At 40.0% G+C, this 12943-nt stretch overlaps 1 protein-coding gene across 3 annotated transcripts in view; it reads left to right on the top strand.

Moving 5' to 3' along the window:
• Window positions 1–12943, top strand: part of LOC117406677 (FERM, ARHGEF and pleckstrin domain-containing protein 1-like) — an 85049-nt gene that overhangs the window by 56557 nt on the left and 15549 nt on the right. For 2 of the 3 annotated variants that reach the window (XM_059029282.1, XM_034010929.3), the window contains exons 9-15: window positions 50–145; window positions 504–670; window positions 1493–1561; window positions 3201–3276; window positions 3586–3823; window positions 10721–10908; window positions 11126–11215. In XM_059029282.1, the coding sequence (XP_058885265.1) occupies window positions 50–145; window positions 504–670; window positions 1493–1561; window positions 3201–3276; window positions 3586–3823; window positions 10721–10908; window positions 11126–11215 (924 nt within the window). The remainder of the gene's footprint in view (window positions 1–49; window positions 146–503; window positions 671–1492; window positions 1562–3200; window positions 3277–3585; window positions 3824–10720; window positions 10909–11125; window positions 11216–12943) is intronic. The other variant, XM_059029283.1, reaches the window with a different exon arrangement.

Raw genomic sequence — 12943 nt, 5'->3', positions numbered from 1 at the left:
AAGTATTTAAAAAAAAACAAAAAACTGTTTCTTTGTATTTCATATAAAGGGCCACACCAAAATAAACGCTTTTAACTGGTCAAAAGTACGGAAGCTGAGCTTCAAGAGAAAGCGCTTTCTCATCAAACTGCGTCCAGACATGAATGTAAGTCTTAAGTTGTGTGTTTTACTCTAAACACTAAAGTGGTATGTCTAATGAAGGTAGTTTGTCTAAATGAGATGGAATGTAAGAGCTTGGTTACTAATTTTATAACAGTAACACTAACCACTAACTATTATTTTTTTACTCTGCTAAAAATTGAAATTCCTATAAAATCATACAGATTAAAACTGTTCACATATCATGATTTTTTTTGTCAATTTAAATGTTACTCTGCAGGCACGTTGCTAACCCTAATCAAGTGTCCAGGCTCTCTAGACTAGACTACTGTTTCAGATGCAGACCTGGATTTTCATTCTTTGACGGTATTAATGTTCCGGTACGTCATTTCAACCTCCCCCAGCAGAGCTCTTTCCAGGACACTCTGGAGTTTCTGATGGCCAGCCGCAACTGCTGCAAGGTACTCTGGAAAATCTGTGTGGAGTACCATGCTTTCTTCAGACTCTTTGAGGAGCCGAAACCAAAACCCAAGCCAGTCCTCTTCACCAGGGGCTCCTCTTTTAGATTTAGGTAATGCTGGGGTCACTACTATATTGTCCTGCTCTGAAATTGAACTTGTCTGCTGATTTTGGCCAGCTTTCTGTCACCCCTTGTTTTTCAAGTGATCTGTGCGTGTGTGATATTTATTATATTGTAAAGCCATCCTCTGCTGGCCAAGTTACTTTCAACTTGCATTCAAGAATTTATGATTTAATCAGCTAAAGATTGAAATTCCTATAACATCATACAGATTAAAACAATGTTCACATATCATGATTTTTTTGTCAAGTTAAATGTTACTCTGCAGGCACATTGCTAACCCTAATCAAGTGTCCAGGCTCTCTAGACTAGACTGTACTGTTTCAGATGCAGACCCGGATTTTCATCCTTTGAGAGTATTAATGTTTGGGTGCGTTGTTTCAACCTCCCCCATCAGAGCTCTTTCCAGGACACTGGGTAGTTTTCCAGAAACATACTCCACCATCAGTAGCACTTGGTGGTGTTGATTGTTTAGTAGAAAAAACAGAAACTGTTCTAGTTCAGTGAGGGTACCACAAAAATAACCCCTCTGTGTGTTATGCCAAAGCTAGCAAGGGAAATGATAGACACCAGCTTGGAGTGTTGAATATATTTAAGATTATTGTTACCATGAGAAACCCAATGGAAATCAAATGTTATATCAAGAGTATTATTTTCTGCAATAAAATTAATAGATCAATAAAAATGACGTATATGTTTGTTCCGTTCCTCAAACATGTATGTGTTGTAGATGTTTTTGCAGGTATTCAGAGGCTCTTTTTTTTTCCTTTTTCTAATAAATGATGGGATTGTTTGTTCATTTTTACATATCAGTGGCCGGACTCAAAAACAGGTGCTTGATTACGTCAGAGACTCGGAGTTCAAGAAAATCCCCTTTGAAAGGTAACATATATTGCATACTGTCAGTCTTAACATTTTTTATTTTGTTGTATCTTCTCAAATATACCACAATCCCGCATTGATTAATACTGGAAAAAGATGCGTCTGAACTTGGTGGGTCTCACCTAAAGTTATGTAAACAAAAAACTAAATAATTAACATACTACTTAAGTATTAACATTTGTTTTTTATAAGCAGTCTGTGACGTACACAAATATTTGTGCCGTCTTCGCTTTTCTTAAAAACAGCAGAATTACATTTGAGCGTTCCTGTAAAACAGAGGTTCCCAAACTGTGGTACGCGTACCCCCAGGGGTACGCGAGACAAATTGTGTAATGGCGAACATTTTTGTTTTGTTTTGGGTTTTTTTTTTTTTTTTGCATTTTCATAAGACTTGTCATACTCACACAAAACTTTAAAACGCATTGGAAATTCATTTTAATTTCTGCCGTGAAATTGAGAAAGAAACAGAGAGCCGTGCAAGACAATCTCGCAGCAGCGGGACACTTGGGATCAACGCTGTGGTGTGCTCGTTTATTGCAAACCTCCAAGTGGTAACAATGAGAACAAAGAATACACAGGGACAGTGACGTACAGAACTCTCACCACCAATAACTGTACAACGCGAATTAAATGTATTATATTTAGACGTATGTTTTTAGTTTTTTATTAATTACATTTTTTTGGTGGTTATGATGAGCTATTTTCGATTTTTATGTAAATCGTTTTTTCAGAGCTTTCGATTTTTATGTACTGTATGAAATTATTGTTTTCTGTTACTGCACTTTACAAAATGCTTGTTTTTTTCTGTCACAAAGTAGTAACTGTACAGTACCACACTTTGTACCTTCTTTCCTTTGTTGTCTTCCACAACGAAATCCCTGTGGTCACGGACACATTCCTCTGGGTTTTTTGTGTTTAGGCATTTGTTTTACATTTCGCCACAATTCGCAATTCTGTTTTAAATCCTACGTATCTTAACTGTAATATAGCTTTAAATCCCGCGTACAAGCCTCCAGTCGAGAAAGTATTCAGAACTAATCAGTACAAGTTAGGGAAAGGTAGTTTGTCTTTGTTGTTTATGTATTAGGTTTTTGAGTTATGTGAATTGAGTATATTTCCAGTGTTTTTCTGGTGTTCATTATACACAGATTTTTTATTTTTTTGTGTCAGGGGTGTTTTATCGGTTAAACCCTAAAATCAGAAGCCGTAATTATATTATTATAGTCATTTATATTGTAAGTATATTATTGTGTATGTGTATAAATCTGTGTATTATGAAAGCATATATTAAAAACAACATGAAAATATAAATCTGTATGCTAGGGGTACGCAAACAGTTGATAGGTCTGGAAGGGGGTACGCGGCAATCAAAAGTTTGGGAACCTCTGCTGTAAAAAGAGAAGGCGAGAGGGAATGGGAGTGGATGAGAGCTAGAGGCAATTAGCTAATTGAAACAGATCAAAAGTAACCAAGATAATGATAGTTCTCTTCTAATTGTCATCCAGAGCCAGGGATTAGAATGTCACTGGAATGTTGCATTTGTGTGTATTCCTCATGTCAGTCATCACTGAGTCAAGCAGAAGTGGACAGTGTGATTACCACTAGGCTTGGTAACTGAGAATGGCACACTGTCTTTCAGGAAACACAGCAAGATCCGGTCTAACGCGAGCCTGTCTCCAAAGCCTACAGAGCGCCCATCAGAAGTGCCAAAGCAAGTCAGTATAACTGTCCGTATGGCACTCATGCTTTTTGAGCTGTTTTGTACTGTATGTGCATTGTGTAGTAGTGAGTTCACACAGAGACACTGATGTCTGGTCTCCCAAGGAACCTCCTGAGCCAGCCCACCATATTTTACAAAATAATAATTTAAGATACTGTTTGGTCCCTTGATAGCTACAGTATTTCTAACAATGTCAATGATATGTTTTTGATTTCATAGTGATATTGAACAGTAGCATTTTGTTCCGTTGCCCCAACCCCTGAACTCCTCTTCTTTTTTGTTTCTTGTCATTTGTCACTTGCAGAGCGCGAGCTACACCTTCGGTGACCAGCCTGATTCCTCGACCAAGCCGTCGCGGCAGGTGAATGAGGCGCCAATGGTGGCTGTGTGTTTGGAAGACACGGCCAGGCAGCAGTGCCGGAGCCCCTCATTGAAGAAGAGCCCCCAGGAGGACAGGAAGCAGGAGCGTGCAGAGGAGGATGTGGATGGAGGCATCCGGGGAAAAGCGCAGAGCAAGCAGCAAACGGAGCACCCAATCACAGGTCCAGCATCCCGGGCTACTAGGGGCAGCAGCTCCTCCATTCCTTATATAGACTGCAGTGACATAGATAGCGAGTACGACGTCCTCAAGGGTCGCGTCACGAGGTCCCAGTCCCAAACAAATGACAATTGTGAGGATGAACCAGTAATCAGTAGTGGTGGTGGTGCCAACACCCACGAGAGGGATGAAAATCTAAGCAAACTCAGATTCAGGGACTCCCCTCCCATTTCCAATCCCCCCCTTAATATAACTGAAGAGTTTATTGATGACGACCCAGCCATTGTATCTTTCTACGCTGGCGGGACCCCTCAAATGCCTAGGCATAGCACTCTGGTAGATGAGATTTTCAGGGGCTCGGAAAACCGAAGCCCATTTGCTACCCCTCTCACGCCAGGTAGCAAGAGGTCGAGTCCTCATGCAAACAGTTTCAGCAGGAATGGCTCTCGGAGCTATGTCGAGCAGAATGGCCACAGCTCAAGGTCTAGTCGTTGGGAGGAGAGTCAAGGTTACAGCCCGAGGTCTAGCCCTAGGGAGGAAAGGCAGCAAAGTTATGGTTGCAATAGTTATGGAAACTGCTCCCCTATGGTAAGCAGGGCGCACCTGCCGAAGCTTCAGAATGCCCGGAACAGATCAGATACCGATCCTTTCATCCTTAGTCATGTGACCTCCACTCCCACCAACAACCACAGGCCAGGGAGTCTTTCCAAAGCTCAGCGAATGGCTGTGTTGGAAAGGAGAGTGATGGCTAATGGCCTGTCCTCTCCAGGGCAGTCAAAGGCAAGCCCCGCTATGAAGAGGCTGTATGCGAGTGGCGCGATGGACCACGTAGGGGCCGTTCAGATGATCGACTGCTCCACGAGCAGCGGGTCGGAATCCACCGATTCAGAGTCTGAACCCCCTTTTAGCCACCCGCTGATGTTTGGGAACCCCAACGCAGTGAGCTCATCACCCATGCCTAGGAATAAGTACTCCTTTGGGAGCCTGCAGTTAGATGAGGAGGTAGAAGAGGATGGGTCGATTAATCTGAGTGATGAAGATGGTGGTCGGGTCTTCAGCTGTTAGGTTGTGGAAATTGAAGCCCTGTTTTTACAATGAGATGGCTCCCTGTCCATAGGACAGGCACAAGAATGTGCTGGTTGTTTAGAAATGTCAGCTTTAGTCTTCTGAAGTAGTCAGTGGGGGTTTGCAAATTTAAGCAGAGTCAACCTCCCATTGAAAGCCTATTTCTGCATGCAGTCTGGTACACTCTTTTTGCTGCTGCAGGCATAAATAGGCAGACATGAATGTAATGTCTGTACAATAAGGCCTACTGAAGGGCTGAGATTCACAATGCATTAAATAACATTAGCCAGAGGGGGTTGAGTCACCACTGGCTGCTGGCATATGTCTTGCTACAGCCCCTGCGTTATTCCACCACAGTCATATGCCTAAACAGCTGTGCAAAGGGAAAATCATTCTGACCACAAGCAGAGGAGAAGGAATCTTGACATCTTTTTACTGTGTAACCCTTTAGTTTTAATCTCAGTATGTGGACATGGGTTAAGCAATATTTGGACATCAAACCATTTTAAACATATTTAAAAATAATGATTCTAATTCTTTATTCAGCCCCAAAAAAAAACAAACTGAAAGAAAGCAAATATGTTTAAAAAAACCCTTTCTGTGACCTCTGGGTGTCACAAAGTGAACCAACCAAAACGTCTTGCATCTCATTGTAAATGGGGATTTCAGTACTGTTTTTTTTATTTTTATTCAGATATTGAAATTAAGCAGAATTGTTTGAACTGAAGGAATTCTTCATAGGGTGATTTGGAGATTCACTTTTGACTGCTGAAGTATGTGATTGAGACTGACTGTGGTTGTTTCCAGAATGTACGAGATGTCCTGCAAGATTTAAATGCGACTAAATCATTAATTATATTGCCTTGAAGTTTCTTTTGAGATCCAATCAACACTCTTGGACATGGTGTAAATAGACCCAGTAGTGTTATTCTAAGAGTACCGGTAGGCTGTTTCTTTTATTATTGTACCTGTGCACTTGAGGGATTTGCTTTTCTAATGACAATTTCTTTTTTTAAATGTAGACTTGTGCAGTAGATAAATATTGAGACAGTGCATAGGTCTAGATGTGTACATTGTTGTTAAAAAAGGATTACAAATTAGTATTGTTGTTTTAGTTACATGTTTTACACAAAATGTTGATTGTGTAGTTAGACCAAAAAAAAAAGTTGCATTATCTGATTTAATTGTAATGTGTGTGATTCTAACTGCTGAATAATGAACAACCCTTTGTTTAATGCACAGTGTTATTAATTAATTTGTGCACTGCACTAACCCCACTAAATACCAGTTTATACAGTATTTAGTGTACTGTACTTGTTCTCCAGTTTTTAAATGAATATCCTCTTATCTGCAGTTTTTACAGTATACTGTGCATCTTCACAGGGTCAGGTGATTTTCTAATGGATTTTATGGTACTGAAGTGTAATATATTGGTTATTTGTGGACGCGATTTACTTTTGAAATGCAGTTTATTAAGGTCATTTTGAACTCAGAATGTGAAACCAGGTTATTTTTCAGGACAGGCGCCTTGATAAAGATAGGAAAATACAATAACACTTCATTCACTTGGAAAACAAAGGGAAAATGGGATTTCCCTTTTTCCAATCCAATATGAATGCATTACTATGCTGAATATTGTAGTCTAATGAAATCAGGGGTGTGTAAGGGTAAATTATTTGTTGCAGGCAGCAAATCAAGATCATTTGGCAGAACATCGTTGTCATGTTTATGCCAGAAAAAATCTGAAAAAAAGCATCAGGAAATTTGTTGAAGTTTAACATCCAGTTTAAGCACTGCAACTGGGAGCGCAGGATGAGTTCACAGCTTGGATGGCGATAGTTTGTGTCTGGGCTGGGAAACCTGCAGGGATTGCTTCTCATCATGCAACAGCGCACCCTACTGGCCAGACACCGACCACGTTCAGAGAGGATAAAAAGCAGGGCTGATCTCTGTTCTCCGGGATTGGTAGCCCGTCCACCTCTGCTCTGGATTGCTCGGCGTAAAAGCAATTCTGGCTTGAGGCTTGTGAGGTCAGAAGAAGCTCACACGCCTTCAGTACGTCTGTGCTGTGTGGGGACCTGTGTGGAGAAAAAACATAATTGGACATAACAAATTGGGGGGGGGGGGGATAAATAAAAATAATAATTGGTCTAAATTTTAAGAAAAGAAAATGTGAAACAGCATCCCAGTGTGTGATGTTGGCAAGCGATGGTGTGAACTGAAGAAGGTTCAATCATCGATTTGTGAAACCCTGTGGTGATGACACGTAAGCACAAAACCTTTTTACGAATAATAGGCTGAGTCCAGTTTTCCCATGAAGCATTTTTCATGTTGCAGAAAGAATAACTCACATAAATTTGTTGGTCAACCTGTATTTCCAGAGTGTATCAAAACACGATTAAAATGCAAGTCGTTAGTTTAAACCAGAGCTCTATCTTACTGGAGAGGTTCCGCATACAGTAACTGGTAGCCGGGCCTTCGGGGTGATGTGAATGGGCATTGTGATTAGCGGTCCTCCTTGGGTAAGACCCAATAATGAGTTAACACTCAGGTTAGCACACATAGTGTCCTGCAAGCACGTATTGATTGTCTGAAGCCTGTATCTCCTGCTCAGGTGGAATGACTAAAGCACTAACAGAAATACCCAAGCCTGGCAGAAACAAAGCATGACTCGCTCACCTTAACTGTCTTCTCAAGCATTCATTAAGAAAACCGTTCCAAAAAACTTGTTTCCCCCACTCCCTCCCTCCTCTCCCTTCCTTTGCTGGGGGTTTCATTCTCATTCTTGTCATTTGTTGGCAGGGGGGTTTTGTTTTGTATTTTTTTCAGACAGCTTTTTATTTTCTGTCCAATGTAAGCACTGTTCTGTCAGCATGTATCTCTTGGGGAGGGAAGAGTCTCATTGTCCTGTTCTTCTCTCTCCTAAGCATGGTGTACCTCTTGTTCTTGCACTGCCAGTTTGTTGTGTTGATCGCAGATTAACTGTCTGTGTGGGGGTGTTGAGCCTGCTGCTCCTGGAACGCAGTGATCCGGTTAGCAGATAAAGGGTGGGAAGGGGAAAGGAAACCGAACCGGGTATCCAAAGACTGGGAGTTGGGATCGTGGGAGATGGGTACGTCACACGTTAAATTTGTCTAAAAACAAACAATCCGTGGCATCCCATGGTTCAACGTTATCCTCTTACATCTCAGTCATAAGCTTGTGCTGACTCAAGTGTTGAGGGCGCTTGTTTCTGTAGGAGCCCCCTCAGATCTCCCCTCAGGATGTACCAAGTACCTGAGGGGTTAGCCATCTAGGCTTGCCTGTACAGTAATTTTGCTATTCCCCACTCCCCACCAAAAAATGGAGATACAGTAGGTTAAAACAAATAATAACAAATAAATCTTTAAAATTTATGTTAGTGTAGTTCTTTTTTGCGCACCCCAATTTTATATTATTTGTATAGAACTAATGGCGATGGCAATAAAGGAATCTTGTTAGATATAGTGACTAGGGTAATGTGATTTTATGTATAGTTTTCAACCAAAACAGAATTCTGAAGCCACTGGAAATGTATTGTTTATGTGACTGTAACATCAGTAACTGGATCACTGCAAACCCAGTGGGGGGGACAGGGGGACTTGCTGTAATAGACAGAGCCCTGGGTGTTGGCCTACAGATGGTACTTGCATGGCAACTCAAACCATAATAAAAGCCGATACAGTTTTCCACATAAATGTGTGCGGATTGGTATTCTGCAAAGTAGGTGCTTGATTTGTGTCTTACTGAAAAGGGAGTTTCACCACTGCAAGTGCCTCACAAGCTGTCCAGCAGCCCAGGGCCTGCTGAATACTCACCCTTCCTAACACCACGGCTTGGTAAACGCATGGGCCTCTGTGTGTCCACACTACCTGGTGTTTCAGCATGTCGAAAGAAGGGCACTTTGTACATAAGCATGATGTCTCTGTTTATTCATGAGCTTTCTCAAGCTCTTTAACAAGCAATGCTGACTCCTCTATGGAAGTGTTCCTGGTTTCAGTTTCTCTATCCTCTCTGACCTCTTGCTGTGAAAATGTAAGGTAGCGCATTCATCAGGTTGGGATAGCCTGCTTTTTGTGTATTTAATTCTGGACCAGATTTCTCTGTTTTTATGTTCTAGTCTGCATTCCGATTTGATGAAAGAAGAATGAAGCTACTCCTGATGAATGTGCTGCGTTTCTCACAGCTACAGATAAACAAAGCCCTTTTCAAGGCACTGAATGTTATGACCCCTGCATGTAGCAGGTTGTTACATTTTTCCATGACAAGGGCACTTTTTTTTTTTTTTAATTAATAATTTTAAAAAAAGGCTACAGCTGTTTCCACTGCCAATGTTTGGGAAAAGCCAAGACTTAAACACTGTTCTAAGCACACATAAACCTGTCTTTTATTGTTTTTAACATTTTAACTGTAATTTGAAAACACTGGGGGAAAAATATGGGCTTTGCTAGCTACCAGTGATTTTGAAAAAAAAAAAAAAAAGTGTCACTTAACCACCAATGCACTATAGTTGTCACATGCAATAGGTGGCTGTCCTTTTGACAGGACCACAAAATGTCTCTGCACACGCAAGGGTTTATGTGCCCCCTTTTGCTCGCTTGCTCTCCTTTCTTTCTTTCTTTCTTTCTTTCTCTCTAGCTCTCTCCTTTCTCTCGCCTCTACTTTCTCTGTCTCTCCTTTCTTTTTCTCTCACTCTCCTTTTTTCTTTTTCGCTCTCTCTCATAACATGTTGTATTTTGTAGTGTGTACTGAGGTTACTTTGCAAACTCACTGGTTTCTTCTATGACTGTTTTTGCTATTTCGTTATGAAGGGTTTCTACACTTTTTAACATTGTATACGGTTGTTTACTAGTGTCAATAAACGTTGACCTTTGTGAAGTAGGACTCCGGTATCTTCTTTAGACACCAAACAGTGTTTGTATTGTGACTGCCTAGATTTTAGAATGACCCATCCTCCCTAATGTGCTGTGTTAGGTATAGTCTGTGTGTTTGTAATTTGTATATATTTATTATATATATAGCACATATATAGAAATATATATGTGTGCATAGAATAATGTAAATTGGTATTTGTCTCTTTGTGTGATTGTATAGCCAAATAAATATATATTATACATGATATACATTTACTGTATCTATATAAATATATATTTAACAATTATATAGACAGCGTGTATGTGAAGTTGAAAGACTTGTTTGAATCTGTCTTCATAGTTCCCTTTAGAGAACTAAAGCAATCTATGATTCATTCACGTTTTTGTTTGCATCAACTCAGTGAAATAATTGGAACAGAAAGCAAAGGCAGGCAAGTATGTAAGCAAGCTTAATACCACTAATGTGACTTTTAGTTGCCTTCAGAATTCTTTGGTAAGTTGTTTTTTTTAATTGGATGAAGAGTAGAAATAGCCTAGTTCCTAGTGCATAATAAACCATAGCAGACACATTTGTATCCCAGCTAGTAAGTAGTCTATGTAGGATTGACATGTTCTATTCCCAGCCTTTTTAAAAGAATGAATACTTGACCAATTAGGTTCCAGTGATCCTAAGGAAGAATTATGCGAATGTGTTTTAAAAAGGCACTTAGTGTAATATGTGAATTACTCAATGCTGTAGTGTGACTGAAAGCTTCCATCATTAGCAAAACACTTAGCAGCGGTATTGTTATATTAGTTCCACTCTTAGCTGGATGGATTATATTGCATTTATTCAAACCTATTTCTAACAGATACCAAAGCTAATTTATTCCCACGCATGCAATGAAGTGTGCCTTGTATTTTAATTGTAACGTGTTTTTTTCCCTTCTCCTCTCCTCTCCCAGGCTCCGTGGCCAATAGCCCGCGTTTATCAGAGACGTCCGTCAATTCACACGGAGGTTTGACAGCCCAGAGGTCTGTGCTGTCGCCCTGCTTGAGCCCTGACGGCAGACAGCCCTCTCCCCTCACCAGCCCCCTGCTGAACGATGCTGGCTGTGTCCGGACTGACGATGAGGACGAGGGCAGGAGGAAGGTATGCCCCTAATCACACGTGAACATGTTTACGTTTTAGCTGATTCCAGGTGGGATTTTAATGCATGTTTACTGGGGGGGGGGGGGGGGACTTTGTCCAACTTCATCTCTGCGTGGGGTGACAGCCCGCTGTAGGAAGGTAATAGATAAAGCACATTGTAAATATAGGCTGAACTATGAGGACTTTATACAGAATTTTCTTTTTGTAATTTTTACAGAGATTCCCCACAGATAAAGCCTATTTTATTGCGAAGGAAGTATTGACTACAGAGCGAACATACTTAAAGGACCTTGAGGTCATCACAGTGGTGAGTTTGAACTGAAACCTTTATATTGTGTACAAAAAGGAGCCTTTTTGGAATGCCTCTTTGTTGTGGTATCTGGAGCTTCATCCACAACTGCTCAAACTCACTATTTTTACTAAATATATTTTACATATTAGATTTGTTTTCTATTTTTATAAACTATTTGCCACTGTGTTTCTTATTTGTATTTTGTTTTATACCAAATATATTAGGGGTGAGTTGCAGTACTCGAGTGTTTGAAATAAACACTTTCTACTTGAGTCTTTTATGCATTACTTAGCAGCCTTGGCATTTATCGAATAGTTTCATTTTAATATTTCCCTGAACATTTCAGCAGTTACCCAACTACAGAAGTGATGTTAGGCATCAATTATAAACAGTTTTACCTTGCCTGAATTTTTTCTTGCTGCATTTTCCCTCCTGCTGAGTTTCCCGAGTTAATTCTTCGAGCGTTTGATTTAGGTTCCAGAAATAATTCCAGCCATCAAGGTGCAACTTGAATAAACACTGACTTGTTCAAAACATTTTTTAAAAAATTAAAAAAAACACAGGAATCCAGATTTGCCTGCTCACTGCAATAGAAGTAATCTGTCATTTTCAAAATACTTGTCTGTGGGAAAATAACATTTTCCCAGACTAGTAACCACATAAGTTCTTAGAATCATGTTTGTTTTAAACATTTGCAATTTACTTGAGATGTGTTTTCAAACCTGCGGTCCTGACCACAGTTGAGAATAAAATAGCTCTAGTCTACACAAGCTAGTCAAAGCAAAAGTTCTTCGAATGTTCTAGTCCTAATTATAATAGCAATTCACATTATTTATATAGTTTTTTTTCTTGCTGCCACAATATAGAGAAAGAAATTACCAGGGAAATTACTGCTTCGATTTTACGAAGTTTTTATTTCATTCATCCCTGCATGTGACACCAGGCAGACCGTATCCTAGCAACCCGAGCAGCTACTGTCTGTAAAAGTTAGCGCTGGAGAGCTCTTGACTTGTGCACACTCTACTACCTGACTGGAAAGAATGAAGACGCTAATTCCAGGACTCTAGCAAATTATATAAACATACCGCCAAGCTTCAGTATAGATGAGTGTTGCGCTAAGCAGTTCATAAAAAAATACTTTTAAGTTGTTTCAAGTGATCTGGGAAGATATGATACAGCACTACAAGGTCCAATACATCTTTAGGCGCATTGTTATAACCTCTGTGGACATGATTCTGTCTCCTAAGGTAGCTGCATATCGCCAGCATAAAACAGTTTGCATTTAATCATACTCTGAAGAAACCACATAATATGAACATTGAAAAACACAGTCCTTCCTTTTAAATTGTATTTGATTAATGCAAAGCAGCCGGAACATGTAATATCTGATTTTGCTTAAATATTTCCCTTAGCAGTATACATCAGTATATGGCAAACTTGAGAACAAGATGTGATGTACCTGGGAAGAGAATTAATGAAATTAATATGTAGAGATTTGTTTTAGGTGTTCTGCTTCCCAAACTAAAATAGGTTTTAAAAGCCAGAGGGCAGGTTTAAACCTAGAGTAAATAGTTTTATTGGCAACTGTTTTTTTTTAACTTGTGTTTCTGTTGAGACTGCTGTGCACCTGCTGCTTTCTGTCCTCCCAAGACCTCTTGTGAAAATCTGAAAAGGTATCGAGTTAATACAAAGACAGGAAAACAAATGTTACCTTTGCCAGTCACTGCAGCAGGAGATCTGTGA

This window comes from Acipenser ruthenus, chromosome 8, assembly GCF_902713425.1.
Source record: "Acipenser ruthenus chromosome 8, fAciRut3.2 maternal haplotype, whole genome shotgun sequence".
In the NCBI taxonomy this organism is placed as follows: domain Eukaryota; kingdom Metazoa; phylum Chordata; class Actinopteri; order Acipenseriformes; family Acipenseridae; genus Acipenser; species Acipenser ruthenus.
Note: the sequence above shows the minus strand (reverse complement) of the source record. Positions and strands in the feature narration are given on the sequence as shown.